Genomic DNA, 12,791 nt, shown 5'->3' with positions numbered 1-12,791 from the left:
TGAACACCTCCAAAACAAAGGTCATGTGGTTTGGTAAGAAGAATGCCCCTCTCCCCACCAGTGTGATTATTATGTAGTCACCTCATACAAGTACGTGAGAGTATGGCTAGACGGTACACTGCCCTTCTCTCAGCACTTTAGCTGCAGGCAAAAGTTACATCTAGACTTGGTTTCCTCTATCGTAATCGCTCCTCTTTCACCCCAGCTGCCAAACTAACCCTGATTCAGACGACCATCCTACCCATGCTAGATTACGGAGATGTAATTTATAGATTGGCAGGTAAGGGTGCTCTCGAGCGACTAGATGTTCTTTACCATTCGGCCATCATATTTTCCACCAATGCTCCTTATAGGACACATCACTGCACTCTATATTCCTCTGTAACCTGGAAATCTCGGTATACCTGTTGCAAGACCCACTGGTAGATGCTTATTTATAAAACTCTCTTATGCCTCACTCTCCTCTATCTGAGATATCTACTGCAGCCCTCATCCTCCACATACAACACCCGTTCTGCCAGTCACATTCTGTTAAAGGTCCCCAAAGCAGACACATCCCTGGGTCGCTGCTCTTTTCAGTTCGCTGCAGCTAGCGACTGGAACGAGCTGCAACAATCACAAACTGGACAGTTTTATCTCCATCTCTTCATTCAAAGACTCAATCATGGACACTCTTACTGACAGTTGTGGCTGCTTTGCATGATGTATTGTTGTCTCTACCTTCTTGCCATTTGTGCTGTTGTCTGTGCCCAATAACATTTGTACCTTGTTTTGTGCTGCTACCATGTTGTGTAGCTGCCATGTTGTGTTGCTACCATATTGTTGTCATGTGGTGTTGCTACCATGCTGTGTTGCTACCATGTTGTTTATATTTGTGTTGCTACCATGCTGTGTTGTCATGTGTTGCTGCCATGCTATACTGTTGTCTTAGGTCTCTCTTTACGTATTGTTGTCGTGTCTCTCTTGTCGTGATGTGTGTTATGTCCTGTATTCTTTTTTTTTATCCCAGTCCCCGTCCACGCAGTAGGCTTTTTCCCTTTTGGTAGGCCGTCATTGTAAATAAGATTTTTTTCTTAACTGATTTGCCTAGTTAAATAAAAAAAAAGATTAAAAAAAAAAAGATGGAAGAGCCTTCCAGAAGGACCTGTCTATATAAGGTCCCACAGTTGACAGTGCATTTCAGAGCAAAAACAAAGCCATGAGGTCGAAGGAATTGTCCGTAGAGCTCAGAGACAGGATTGTGTCGAGGCACAGATCTGGGGAAGGGTACCAAAACCATTTCTGCAGCATTGAAGGTCCCCAAGAACACAGTTGCCTCCATCATTGTTAAAACCTCTTGAGAATACAGGGGGTAATATTTTCGCATTAGCATAATTTGCTCTACAGATTAAACTGCCTCTTATTCAATTATTGCTCTTACTATATGCATATGAATCATACCATTGGAAAGAAAACAATCCCTAGTTTCTAAATCCGTTTCAATTTTGTCTCTGAGTGATACAGAAGTCATTCAACAGCACTTTCCATGACCAAGAACATAAAATCAAGATGTGTTATGCTGGCTTCAAAGCTCTGCCTATATATGGTCGTGCCCCCTATGACCCGAAACACAACTCACTGGCCTTCCTCTGGGTGTCTAGAGGACGTCAGAGGAAAAATTTCTTGTCTATCTGGGACTGACGTGAAATGAGAGCAAAATCTTTGGCATGACCGACAACTTCCGGTTCTCTGTTGCATGGAAATTGGAGCTACGTTTGTCTTCTGTTGTGCGGCCATTATTATCTCCGTGTCGAAGTTTGTTTGATACATGTGACCAGATCATCGTAATGTATGTTTTTTCAATATAGTTTAATCAGATTATTTGAATTTTATAGGGAGTTTTTCGGTGTTCCGTTGTTAGATTTTAGTATCGTTTGAGAAATCCGTGCCACTCGACCGGTACCTGTGCTAAATGGAGTGGGAAAGGAACGACTCTGAACGGAACCAACAACTCATCTTGACAAAGGACACTTTGATCAACATTCTGATGAAAGATCAGCCATAGTAAGACCCAATTTACGATGTTATATCATATCTGTTGTGCATGTGATCTTGCCGTGGGCGCCCAGCCGAATCTGCCTGGTAAAAATATCGTGTCCTCCGCTAACGTGGTTAGCTAATAGATTTACATATTCTGTCTTCCCTGTAAAACATTTTAAAAATCTGAAATGGTGGCTTTATTCACAAGACCTGTATCTTTCATCTGGTGTCTTGGACTTGTGATTTAATGATATTTAGATGCTACAAGTTACTTGTGACGCTATGCTAGCTGTGCTAATCAGTGGGGTGAGTTGGGGGGTGCTACCGGATCAGGGTTGCTGACTCGTGAGAAGTTAATTGGAAGAAGTTTGGAACCACCAAGACTCTTCTTAGAGCTGGCTGCCTGGCCAAACTGAGCAATCGGGAGAGAAGGGCCTTGGTCAGGGAGGTGACCAAGAACCCAATGGTCACTCTGATAGAGATCCAGAGTTCCTCAGTGGAGATGGGAGAACCTTCCAGAAGGACAACCATCTCTGCAGCAACCATCTCTGTAGCACTCCAACAATCAGGCCTATGGTAGAGGCCCCTTCTGCCCCTGAACAGGCAGTTAACCCACTGTTCCTAGGCCGTCATTGAAAATAAGAATTTGTTCTTAACTGACTTGCCTAGTTAAATAAAGGTAAAATAAAAATAAAATAAAAAAGAGTGACCAGACGGAAGCCACTTCTCAGTAAAAGGCACATGACAGCCCGCTTGGAATTTGCCAAAAGGCAAAATAAAACATAGACCATGAGAAAGAAGATTCTCTGGTCTTATGAAACCAAGATTGAACTCTTTGGCCTGAATGCCAAGCGCCCTGTCTGGAGGAAACCTGGCACCATCCCTATGGTGAAGCATGGTGGTGGCAGCATCATGCTGTAGGGATGATTTTCAGCGGCAGGGACTAGGAGACTTGTCAGGATCAAAGATGAACGGAGCAAAGTACAGAGAGATCCTTAATGAAAACCTGCTCCAGAGCGCACAGGATCTCAGACTGGGGTGAAGGTTCACCTTCCAACAGGACAATGACCCTAAGCACACAGCCAAGACAACTCATGAGTGGCTTCGAGACAAGTCTCTGAATGTCCTTGAGTGGCCAAGCCAGAGCCCAGACTTGAACCCGATCGAACATCTCTGGAGAGACCTGAAAATAGCTGTGCAGCAACGCTCCCCATCCAACCTAAATGAGCTTGAGAGAATCTGCAGAGAAGAATGGGAGAAACTCCCCAAATACAGGTGTGCCAAGCTTGTAGCGTCATACCCAAGAAGACTCAGTGCTGTAATCGCTGCCAAAGGTGCTTTGGCCTAAGGCACTGGTTCTCAGTGCTAGAGGCGTCACTACAGCCACCCTGGTTCGTATCCAGGCAGTATCACAACCGGCCGGGATTTGGAGCCCCATATGGCGGATTTGGAGCCCCAGCGTGTCAAGGTTGTGCGCTACTGGTAAGAAGTCAGGTGCAGGAGAGCAGAGAGTTGTGATCAGACTTTATTTGGCAGAAGCACATACGACAGACGCAACTGCGTCAAAAAAACTCCAGCCAATGGCAAAAGTGAATAAGCGCGAAAACACTCGCACCAATGCAAATGTATGACAATAAACATACTACGGGTCAAAACACGATACCCGGGGAAACCAGTCTGGCGCGTAACACTAAAAACGTAACAAAACAATTCCACACAAAGACATGGGGGGAACAGAGGAATATATAAATGCAGTGTGATTAGGGAATGGAAACCAGGTGTGCTGGGAACAAGACAAAACAAATGGAACAATGAAAAATGGAGCGGCGATGGCTAGAAGGTCGGCGACGTCGAGGGGAGCCGACTTCGGCGGAAGTCGTGACACAGCATCGTCCGGGTTTGGCCGGTGTAGGCCGTCATTGTAAATAAGAATTTGTTCTTAACTGACTTGCCTATTTAAATAAAGGTTAAAAAAAAATACAAATAAGTACTGAGTAAAAGGTCTGAATATTTATGTAAATGTGATATTTCAGTTTCTTATTTTAATAAAAATCCTGTTTTTGCTTTGTAAATAACTTCTTTGGACAGGGGGGCAGTATTCAGTAGCTTGGATAAAAAGGTGCCCAGAGTAAACTGCCTGCTACTCAGTCCTAAAAGCTAGAATATGCATATAATTAGTAGATTTGTATAGAAAACACTCTGAAGTTTCTAAAACTGTTTAAATGATGTCTGTGAGTATAACATAACTATATGGCAGGCAAAAACCTGAGAAAAAATCCAACCAGGAAGTGGGAAATTTGAGGTTTGTTGTTTTTCAAGTCATTGCTTATCGAATATACAGTATCTATGGGGTCTATTTGGGTCCTAATGCTTTAGTTTGATGCTTCTACTGTGAAGGAATGAGAGCTGATTGAGTCTGATTGGGTCTGGCATGAGCTGATCACGTGAGAGTTAGCTGCGTTCCATCGCATTTCTACAGACAAAGGAATTCTCCGGTTGAAACATTATTGAAGATTTATGTTAAAAACATCCTAAAGATTGATTCTATACTTCGTTTGACATGTTTCTACGAACTGTAATATGGCTTTTCATCTGAACTTTCGCCTGGACTTGCCCGCACGTCGTGAGTTTGGATTGTGTACTAAACGCGCAAACAAAAAGGAGGTATTTGGACATAAATGATGGACTTTATCGAACAAATCAAGCATTTATTGTGGAACTGGGATTCCTGGGAGTGCATTCTGATGAAAATCATCAAAGGTAAGTTAATATTTATAATGCTATTTCTGACTTTGTTGACTCCACAACATAGCGGATATCTGTATGGCTTGTTTTGTTGTCTGAGCGCTGTACTCAGATTATTGCATGGTGTGCTTTTTCGGTAAAGCTTTTTTGAAATCTGACACAGCGGTTGCATTAAGGAGAAGTGGATCTAAAATTCAATGTATAACACTTGTATCTTTTAGCAATGTTTATTATGAGTATTTCTGTAAATTGATGTGGCTCTCTGCAAAATCACTGGCTGTTTTGGACCTACTGAACATAACGCGCCAATGTAAACTCAGATCTTTGGATATAAATATGAACTTTATCAAACAAACAATACATGTATTGTTTAACATGAAGTCCTATGAGTGTCATCTGATGAAGATCATCAAAGGTTAGTGATTCATTTTATCTCTATTTCTACTTTTTGTGACTTCTCTCTTTGGCTGGAAAAATGGCTGTGTTTTTCTGTGACTAGGTACTGACCTAACATAATCGTTTGGTGTGCTTTCGTTGTAAAGCCTTTTTGAAATCGGACACTGTGGCTGGATTTACAACAAGTTTATCTTTAAAATGGTGTAAAATACTTGTATGTTTGAGGAATTTTAATTATGGGATTTCTGTATTTTTTAAATTTGGCGCCCTGCAATTTCACTGGCTGTTGTTGAGGTGGGACGCTTGCGTCCCGAATATCCCAGAGAAGTTAAGCGGTATTGATGAAGGAAAAAAAATATCATCAATGTTAGAATAAGGCTGTAACCTGAGAAAATGTGGAAAAGTCAAGGGGTCTGAATACTTTCTGAAGGTGCTGTAGATCTCTCTGTTCCACATCACTTACCCTTCCATTTCTTGACCAATTTTTTGGGCAAGTTCTCTGAGTTGAGTTCACATGACTCATTGCAAAAATCCTATACATATTACGCATAAAAAACGAACAACATGTTTTCATCATTTGTATGGGTATGGTGGCCATTGACTCAACTTAGCCTTTGGCCTTTGGCTCCAGCCATTAGCACGAGCCCATCCTCCTCAATTAAGGTGCCACCAACCGCCTGTGCTAAACTTACCCCACTCTCCCCCGAAGCATGAAGGTGAGATGTTATTTAATCAAGAAGCAGACTAAACTCTTTAAGAACCAGCTGTATGGAAAATATTGTGTGGAAAGTAAATAAATGTGACTCTAGGTTACACACTTGCTCCCACAGCACCGCCGAGAGAATCCTGGCCTCCACCAGTCAAGTAAGCAGCGCGCTACACGACATGAAGGATTTCGTCGAAACCATACCAGATATTGTGAACAGCAACCGGTTCTTGAAGATTGAGCAGAACGTGAATGTCGAGGAGATGAAGAGGGGTATCAGAAACGCCTCGGCCAGACTGAAGGCTGAGTTCAAAGCCATGCAGGTGAGGTGTATCGTGTTATTGGAAACTCACGTTGTTCTGCGGGCAGGCCTGACGGTTTTGACTAGATAGAGTACAGCAGACGCTACTTTTTAATAGCAGGTTAGGAGAACTTACTCAGAAGGTTAGAAGAATTAACGTAGCAGGTTAGGAGAATTAGGTTAAGGTTAGGAAAGGGTTATTATCGGAATTAGAATAAATAAATAAAGTTCCTAATATTTAAATAAATCCTGACGCTATTTGAATATACAGTATCTAGCCTTCGTTTTCAATAAAGCAATTCTGCTTCAGATGAAGCCAACATCAGTGTGCTGCTAACAGCTTCACTTCATCAGTGGTCCTCTGATCGCGAACACACCTCCTTGAAAACATACCAATCTGTTGTGCCACCAAAAAAAAGAAATATTTTCGATGGCACCATTGGAGACATTTTCAGCTAAAAGGCAAATTCTTAACTCCCTTACACAGGATACTCTGGAGGTCACTGGTCACGTGACCCAGAAAGTCATCGCCTCCTCCTTCATCGTGCTGCTGCTGGGGAGCTCTGTCAGTTACCTGGTCAGGTAATCTACCCAATACAGCCTGAAGAGGCCTGGTCACCCCTCTGAGCCTGGTTCCTCTCTAGGTTTATTTCTAGGTTCCTGCCTACCTACTGTAGGTCTCCTTCTTCTAGGGAGGCTTGCTCTTTTGGCCGGGTAAACTGCTGATGTAAAAGGGATTTAGAAAATACATTTGATGTGATCGAGTTTTGGTTCCAAGCACCGTTTTAATATGTTTAGACAAGAGGAGTTAGAGTTCTCTTCTTTTCCTCAGGTATCTCACAGACCTAAAGCACGACAATGTGTGTCAGACGGGCCGGCTACAGGAGTTACTGAGGGCCCGGGGGGTGGAGGAGCTCCCAGAGGCCTACAGGTGGGAAACCATTAGGTCTCTTCAGGTCCAGGCTGGGTATCTGTAGAGCACTTTGTGCCAACTACTGATGTAAAAACGGCTTTATAAAGTATGTTTGATTGATTGATTACAGGAAGAGGCTGGTGAGGACCAGGGGCTGGAGGATGACACAGATTGAGCTGAGACAATGCCTGTGGGGAGGCACCATCCTGGGCTTCTACTGCCTGGTATGTGCCCTGGTCCTAGGGCTCGACCACCTCATCTACTATGTCCTGCAGACGTCTCTGAGCTGGACACAGGACATTCCTGAGGTGAACACTATCATCTCACTCCGTCTGAAGGTCAGTATACTCAATCAGAACTAATTTTGTACATAATGTTGCTGCTACCGTCTCTTATGGCCGAAAATAGCTTCTGGACATCAGAACAGGGATTACTCACCTTGAACTGGACAAAGATATTTCTTTAATGAGTCGGACGAGAGGGCTTTACTTCAGACACCCGGCGAGGCCCCCCCCCCCCCCCCCTCTCCCCCCGGCATTCGAAGAAGAAAGATATGGAGTTTTCGCGGAAGGAGATCGGGTGCCTTGTAAGGATCCGGCAACAAGCGGCTAATCTGCCTTTGCCATCGGTGCTATTGGCCAACGTACGCTGGATAATAAAGTTGAAGAACTACAAGCATGTACGTATATGCTACCAACGGGACATTAAAAACTGTAATATCTTATGTTTCACCGAGTCGTGGCTGAACGAGGACATGAATAACATACAGCTGGCAGGTTATACACTGTATCAGCAGGATAGAACAGCAGCCTCTGGTAAGACAAGGGGTGGCAGGTTATACACTGTATCGGCAGGATAGAACAGCAGCCTCTGGTAAGACAAGGGGTGGCAGGTTATACACTGTATCGGCAGGATAGAACAGCAGCCTCTGGTAAGACAAGGACTGGCAGGTTATACACTGTATCGGCAGGATAGAACAGCAGCCTCTGGTAAGACAAGGGGTGGCGGTCTATGTATATTTGTAAACAAAAGTTGGTGCACGATATCTACGAGAGTCTCAAGGTTTTGCTCAACTGAGGTAGAGTATCTCATGATAAGCTGTTGTTTACACACTATCTAACAAGATTTGGTAGTTTTCATTTATATTCTTCGTAGCTGTCTATTTACCACCACAAACTGATGCTAGCACTAACACCACTCTCAGCTGTATACGGCCATAAGCAAACAGGAAAACGCTCATCCAGAGGCGGTGCTCCTAGTGGCCGTGGACTTTAATGCAGGGAAAATTAAGTCCGTTTTACCTAATTTCTACCAGCATGTTAAATGTGCAACTAGAGGGGGAAAAACTCTAGACCACCTTTACTCCACACACAGAGACACGTTCAAATCTCTCCCTCGCCCTCCATTTGGCAAATGTGATCACGCTCTCCGTAGCCGGTATGAGTAAGACCTTTAAACAGGTCAACATTCAAAAGGATGCAGGGCCAGACGGATTACCAGGATGTGTACTCTGAGCATGCGCTGACCAACAGGCAAGTGTCTTCAATGACATTTTCAACCTCTCCCTGTCTGAGTCTGTAATACCAACATGCTTCAAGCAGACCACCATAGTCCCTGTGCCCAAGAACGTTAAGGTAACCTGCCTAAATGACCACCGACCCGTAGCACTCACGTCGGTAGCCATGAAGTGCTTTGAAAGGCTGGTCATGGCTCTCATCAACACCATTATCCCAGAAACCCTAGACCCACTCCAATTTGCATTCTGCCCCAACAGACCCACAGATGATGCAATCTCTATTGCACTCCACACTGCCCTTTCACACCTGGACAAAAGGAACACCTACGTGAGAATGCTATTCATTGACTACAGCTCAGCGTTCAACACCATAGTGCCCTCAAAGCTCATCACTAAGCTAAGGACCCTGGGACTGAACACCTCCCTCTGCCACTGGATCCTGGACTTCCTGACGGGCCGCCCCCAGGTGGTAAGGGTAGGTAACAACACATCCGCTACGCTGATCCGCAACATGGGGACCCCTCAAGGGTGCATTCTCGGTCCCCTCCAGTACTACCTTTTCACTCATGACTGCATGGCCAGGTTCGACTCCAACACCATCATTAAGTTTGCCGATGACACAACAGTGGTAGGCCTGATCACCGACAACGACGAGACAGCCTATAGGGAGGAGGTCAGAGACCTGGCAGTGTGGTGCCAGGACAACAATCTCGCCCTCAACGTCATTAAGACAAAATAATTGATCGTGGGCCGGGCATGCTCCCTTCCACATTGACGGGGCTGTAGTGGAGCGGGTCGAGAGCTTCAAGTTCCTCAGTATCAACGTCACTAAGGAATTATCATGGTCCACACACACCAACACAGTTGTGAAGAAGGCACGGCAACGCGTCTCCCCCTCAGGAGGCTGAAAAGATTTGGCATGGGCGGGCCGTCAGATTCTCAAAAAAGTTCTACAGCTGCACCATCGAGAGCATCTTGACTGGCTGCATCACCGCTTGGTGTGGCGACTGCTCGGCATCCGACCGCAAGGCGATACAGAGGGTAGTGCATACGGCGCAGTACATTACTAGGGCCGGGCTCCCTGCCATCCAGGACCTCTACACCGGGCAGTGTCAGAGGAACGCCCTAAAAATGGTCAAAGACTCCAGCCACCCAAGTCATAGACTGTTCTGTCTGCTACCCCACAGCAGGCGGTACCAATGCACCAAGTCTGGAACCAACAGGACCCTGAACAGCTTCTACCCCCAAGCCATACGTCTACTAAATAGTTAGTTAACCAATAGTTACCCGGACAATCCGCATGGACCCTTTTTGCACTAATTCATTAGACTCATCAAGTCCTCTGCTGCTACTGTTGCCTAGTCACTTTGTCATTACCTATATGTACCTACATGTATCTACCTCAATTACCTCGTACCCCTGTACATCGACTCTGTACTGGTATCCTGTGTTTATATTATATATTGTTACTCATTGTGAATTTATTCCTGTTATTATTTTTCTTTTATTTCTCTGTTTTTCTCTCTGCATTATTGGAAAAGGACCCATAAGTAAGTATTTCCCTGTTAGTCTACAGCTGTTGTTAACGACGCATGTAACAAATACAATTTTATTTTATTTTGATATTCAATCACAACTTGAGAAATATAACAACACCTTCAAGCAGACTAAGTCTTATGCCAGCCTCAATGAAAATCTCTAGGTCTGTACATTACCTGGTTACGTTACCTGGCTACGTTACCTGGTTACGTTACCTGGTTACGTTACCTGGCTACGTTACCTGGCTACGTTACCTGGCTACGTTACCTGGCTACGTTACCTGGTTACGTTACCTGGCTACGTTACCTGGTTACGTTACCTGGCTACGTTACCTGGCTACGTTACCTGGCTACGTTACCTGGCTACGTTACCTGGTTACGTTACCTGGTTACGTTACCTGGTTACGTTACCTGGCTACGTTACCTGGCTACGTTACCTGGCTACGTTACCTGGTTACGTTACCTGGTTACGTTACCTGGTTACGTTACCTGGTTACGTTACCTGGTTACGTTACCTGGCTACGTTACCTGGCTACGTTACCTGGCTACGTTAGCTGGTTACGTTACCTGGTTACGTTACCTGGCTACGTTACCTGGCTACGTTACCTGGCTACGTTACCTGGCTACGTTACCTGGCTACGTTACCTGGCTACGTTACCTGGCTACGTTACCTGGCTACGTTAGCTGGTTACGTTACCCGGCTACGTTACCTGGTTACGTTACCCGGTTACGTTACCCGGCTACGTTACCCGGTTACGTTACCCGGTTACGTTACCTGGCTACGTTACCTGGTTACGTTACCTGGCTACGTTACCTGGCTACGTTACCCGGCTACATTACCCGGTTACGTTACCCGGCTACGTTACCCGGCTACGTTACCCGGTTACGTTACCCGGTTACGTTACCCGGTTACGTTACCCGGTTACGTTACCCGGTTACGTCACCTGGCTACGTTACCCGGCTACGTTACCTGGTTACGTTACCTGGCTACGTTACCTGGCTACGTTACCTGGTTACGTTACCTGGTTACGTTACCTGGTTACGTTACCTGGCTACGTTACCTGGCTACGTTACCTGGCTACGTTACCTGGCTACGTTACCTGGTTACGTTACCTGGCTACGTTACCTGGCTACGTTACCTGGCTACGTTACCTGGCTACGTTACCTGGTTACGTTACCTGGCTACGTTACCTGGCTATGTTACCTGGTTACGTTACCTGGTTACATTACCTGGTTACGTTACCTTGTTTCATCAATGATGTCGCTCTTGCTGCTGGTGAGTCTCTGATCCACCTCTATGCAGACGACACCATTCTGTATACTTCTGGCCCTTCTTTGGACACTGTGTTAACAACCCTCCAGACGAGCTTCAATGCCATACAACTCTCCTTCAGTGGCCTCCAATTGCTCTTAAATACAAGTAAAACTAAATGAATGCTCTTCAACCGATCGCAGCCTGCACCTGCCCGCCCGTCCAGCATCACTACTCTGGACGGTTCTGACTTAGAATATGTGGACAACTACAAATACCTAGGTGTCTGGTTAGACTGTAAACTCTCCTTCCAGACTCACATCAAATATCTCCAATCCAAAGTTAAATCTAGAATTGGCTTCCTATTTCGCAACAAAGCATCCTTCACTCATGCTGCCAAACATACCCTTGTAAAACTGACCATCCTACCGATCCTCGACTTCGGCGATGTCATTTACAAAATAGCCTCCAATACCCAACTCAATAATTGGATGCAGTCTGTCACAGTGCCATCTGTTTTGTCACCAAAGCCCCATATATTATCCACCACTGCGACCTGTACGCTCTCGTTGGCTGGCCCTTGCTTCATACTCGTCGCCAAACCCACTGGCTCCAGGTCATCTACAAGACCCTGCTAGGTAAAGTCCCCCCTTATCTCAGCTCGCTGGTCACCATAGCAGCACCCACCTGTAGCACGCGCTCCAGCAGGTATATCTCTCTGGTCACCCCCAAAACCAATTCTTCCTTTGGCCGCCTCTCCTTCCAGTTCTCTGCTGCCAATGACTGGAACGAACTACAAAAATCTCTAAAACTGGAAACGCTTATCTCCCTCACTAGCTTTAAGCACCAGCTGTCAGAGCAGCTCACAGATTACTGCACCTGTACATAGCCCATCTGCAAACAGCCCATCTATAATTTAGCCCAAACAACTACAGTGGGGCAAAAAAGTATTTAGTCAGCCACCAATTGTGCAAGTTCTCCCACTTAAAAAGATGAGAGAGGCCTGTAATTTTCATCATAGGTACACTTCAACTATGACAGACAAAATGAGAAAAAAAAATCCAGAAAATCACATTGTAGGATTTTTTATGAATTTATTTGCAAATTATGGTGGAAAATAAGTATTTGGTCGATAACAAAAGTTTATCTCAATACTTTGTTATATACCCTTTGTTGGCAATGACAGAGGTCAAACGTTTTCTGTAAGTCTTCACAAGGTTTTCACACACTGTTGCTGGTATTTTGGCCCATTCCTCCATGCAGATCTCCTCTAGAGCAGTGATGTTTTGGGGCTGTTGCTGGGCAACATGGACTTTCAACTCCCTCCAAAGATTTTCTATGGGGTTGAGATCTGGAGACTGGCTAGGCCACTCCAGGACCTTGAAATGCTTCTTACGAAGCCACT

The 12,791-nt window shown here is 45.1% G+C and overlaps 2 protein-coding genes across 4 annotated transcripts in view; both read left to right on the top strand.

Moving 5' to 3' along the window:
• The window catches only part of mrps26 (mitochondrial ribosomal protein S26), a 197,241-nt gene that overhangs the window by 146,065 nt on the left and 38,385 nt on the right, over positions 1-12,791 (top strand). The gene's annotated exons all lie outside the window — the stretch shown is intronic.
• LOC139563644 (osteoclast stimulatory transmembrane protein-like) overlaps positions 1-12,791 on the top strand; it is a 28,684-nt gene that overhangs the window by 9,712 nt on the left and 6,181 nt on the right. For 2 of the 3 annotated variants that reach the window (XM_071382487.1, XM_071382489.1), the window contains 4 exons: positions 5,991-6,189; positions 6,655-6,749; positions 7,000-7,098; positions 7,211-7,418. In XM_071382487.1, the coding sequence (XP_071238588.1) occupies positions 5,991-6,189; positions 6,655-6,749; positions 7,000-7,098; positions 7,211-7,418 (601 nt within the window). Of the gene's footprint in view, positions 1-1,314; positions 2,044-5,990; positions 6,190-6,654; positions 6,750-6,999; positions 7,099-7,210; positions 7,419-12,791 lie in introns of those variants that run through there. The other variant, XM_071382488.1, reaches the window with a different exon arrangement.

The sequence above is a fragment of the Salvelinus alpinus genome, chromosome 34, assembly GCF_045679555.1.
Source record: "Salvelinus alpinus chromosome 34, SLU_Salpinus.1, whole genome shotgun sequence".
NCBI lineage: Eukaryota > Metazoa > Chordata > Actinopteri > Salmoniformes > Salmonidae > Salvelinus > Salvelinus alpinus.
Note: the sequence above shows the minus strand (reverse complement) of the source record. Positions and strands in the feature narration are given on the sequence as shown.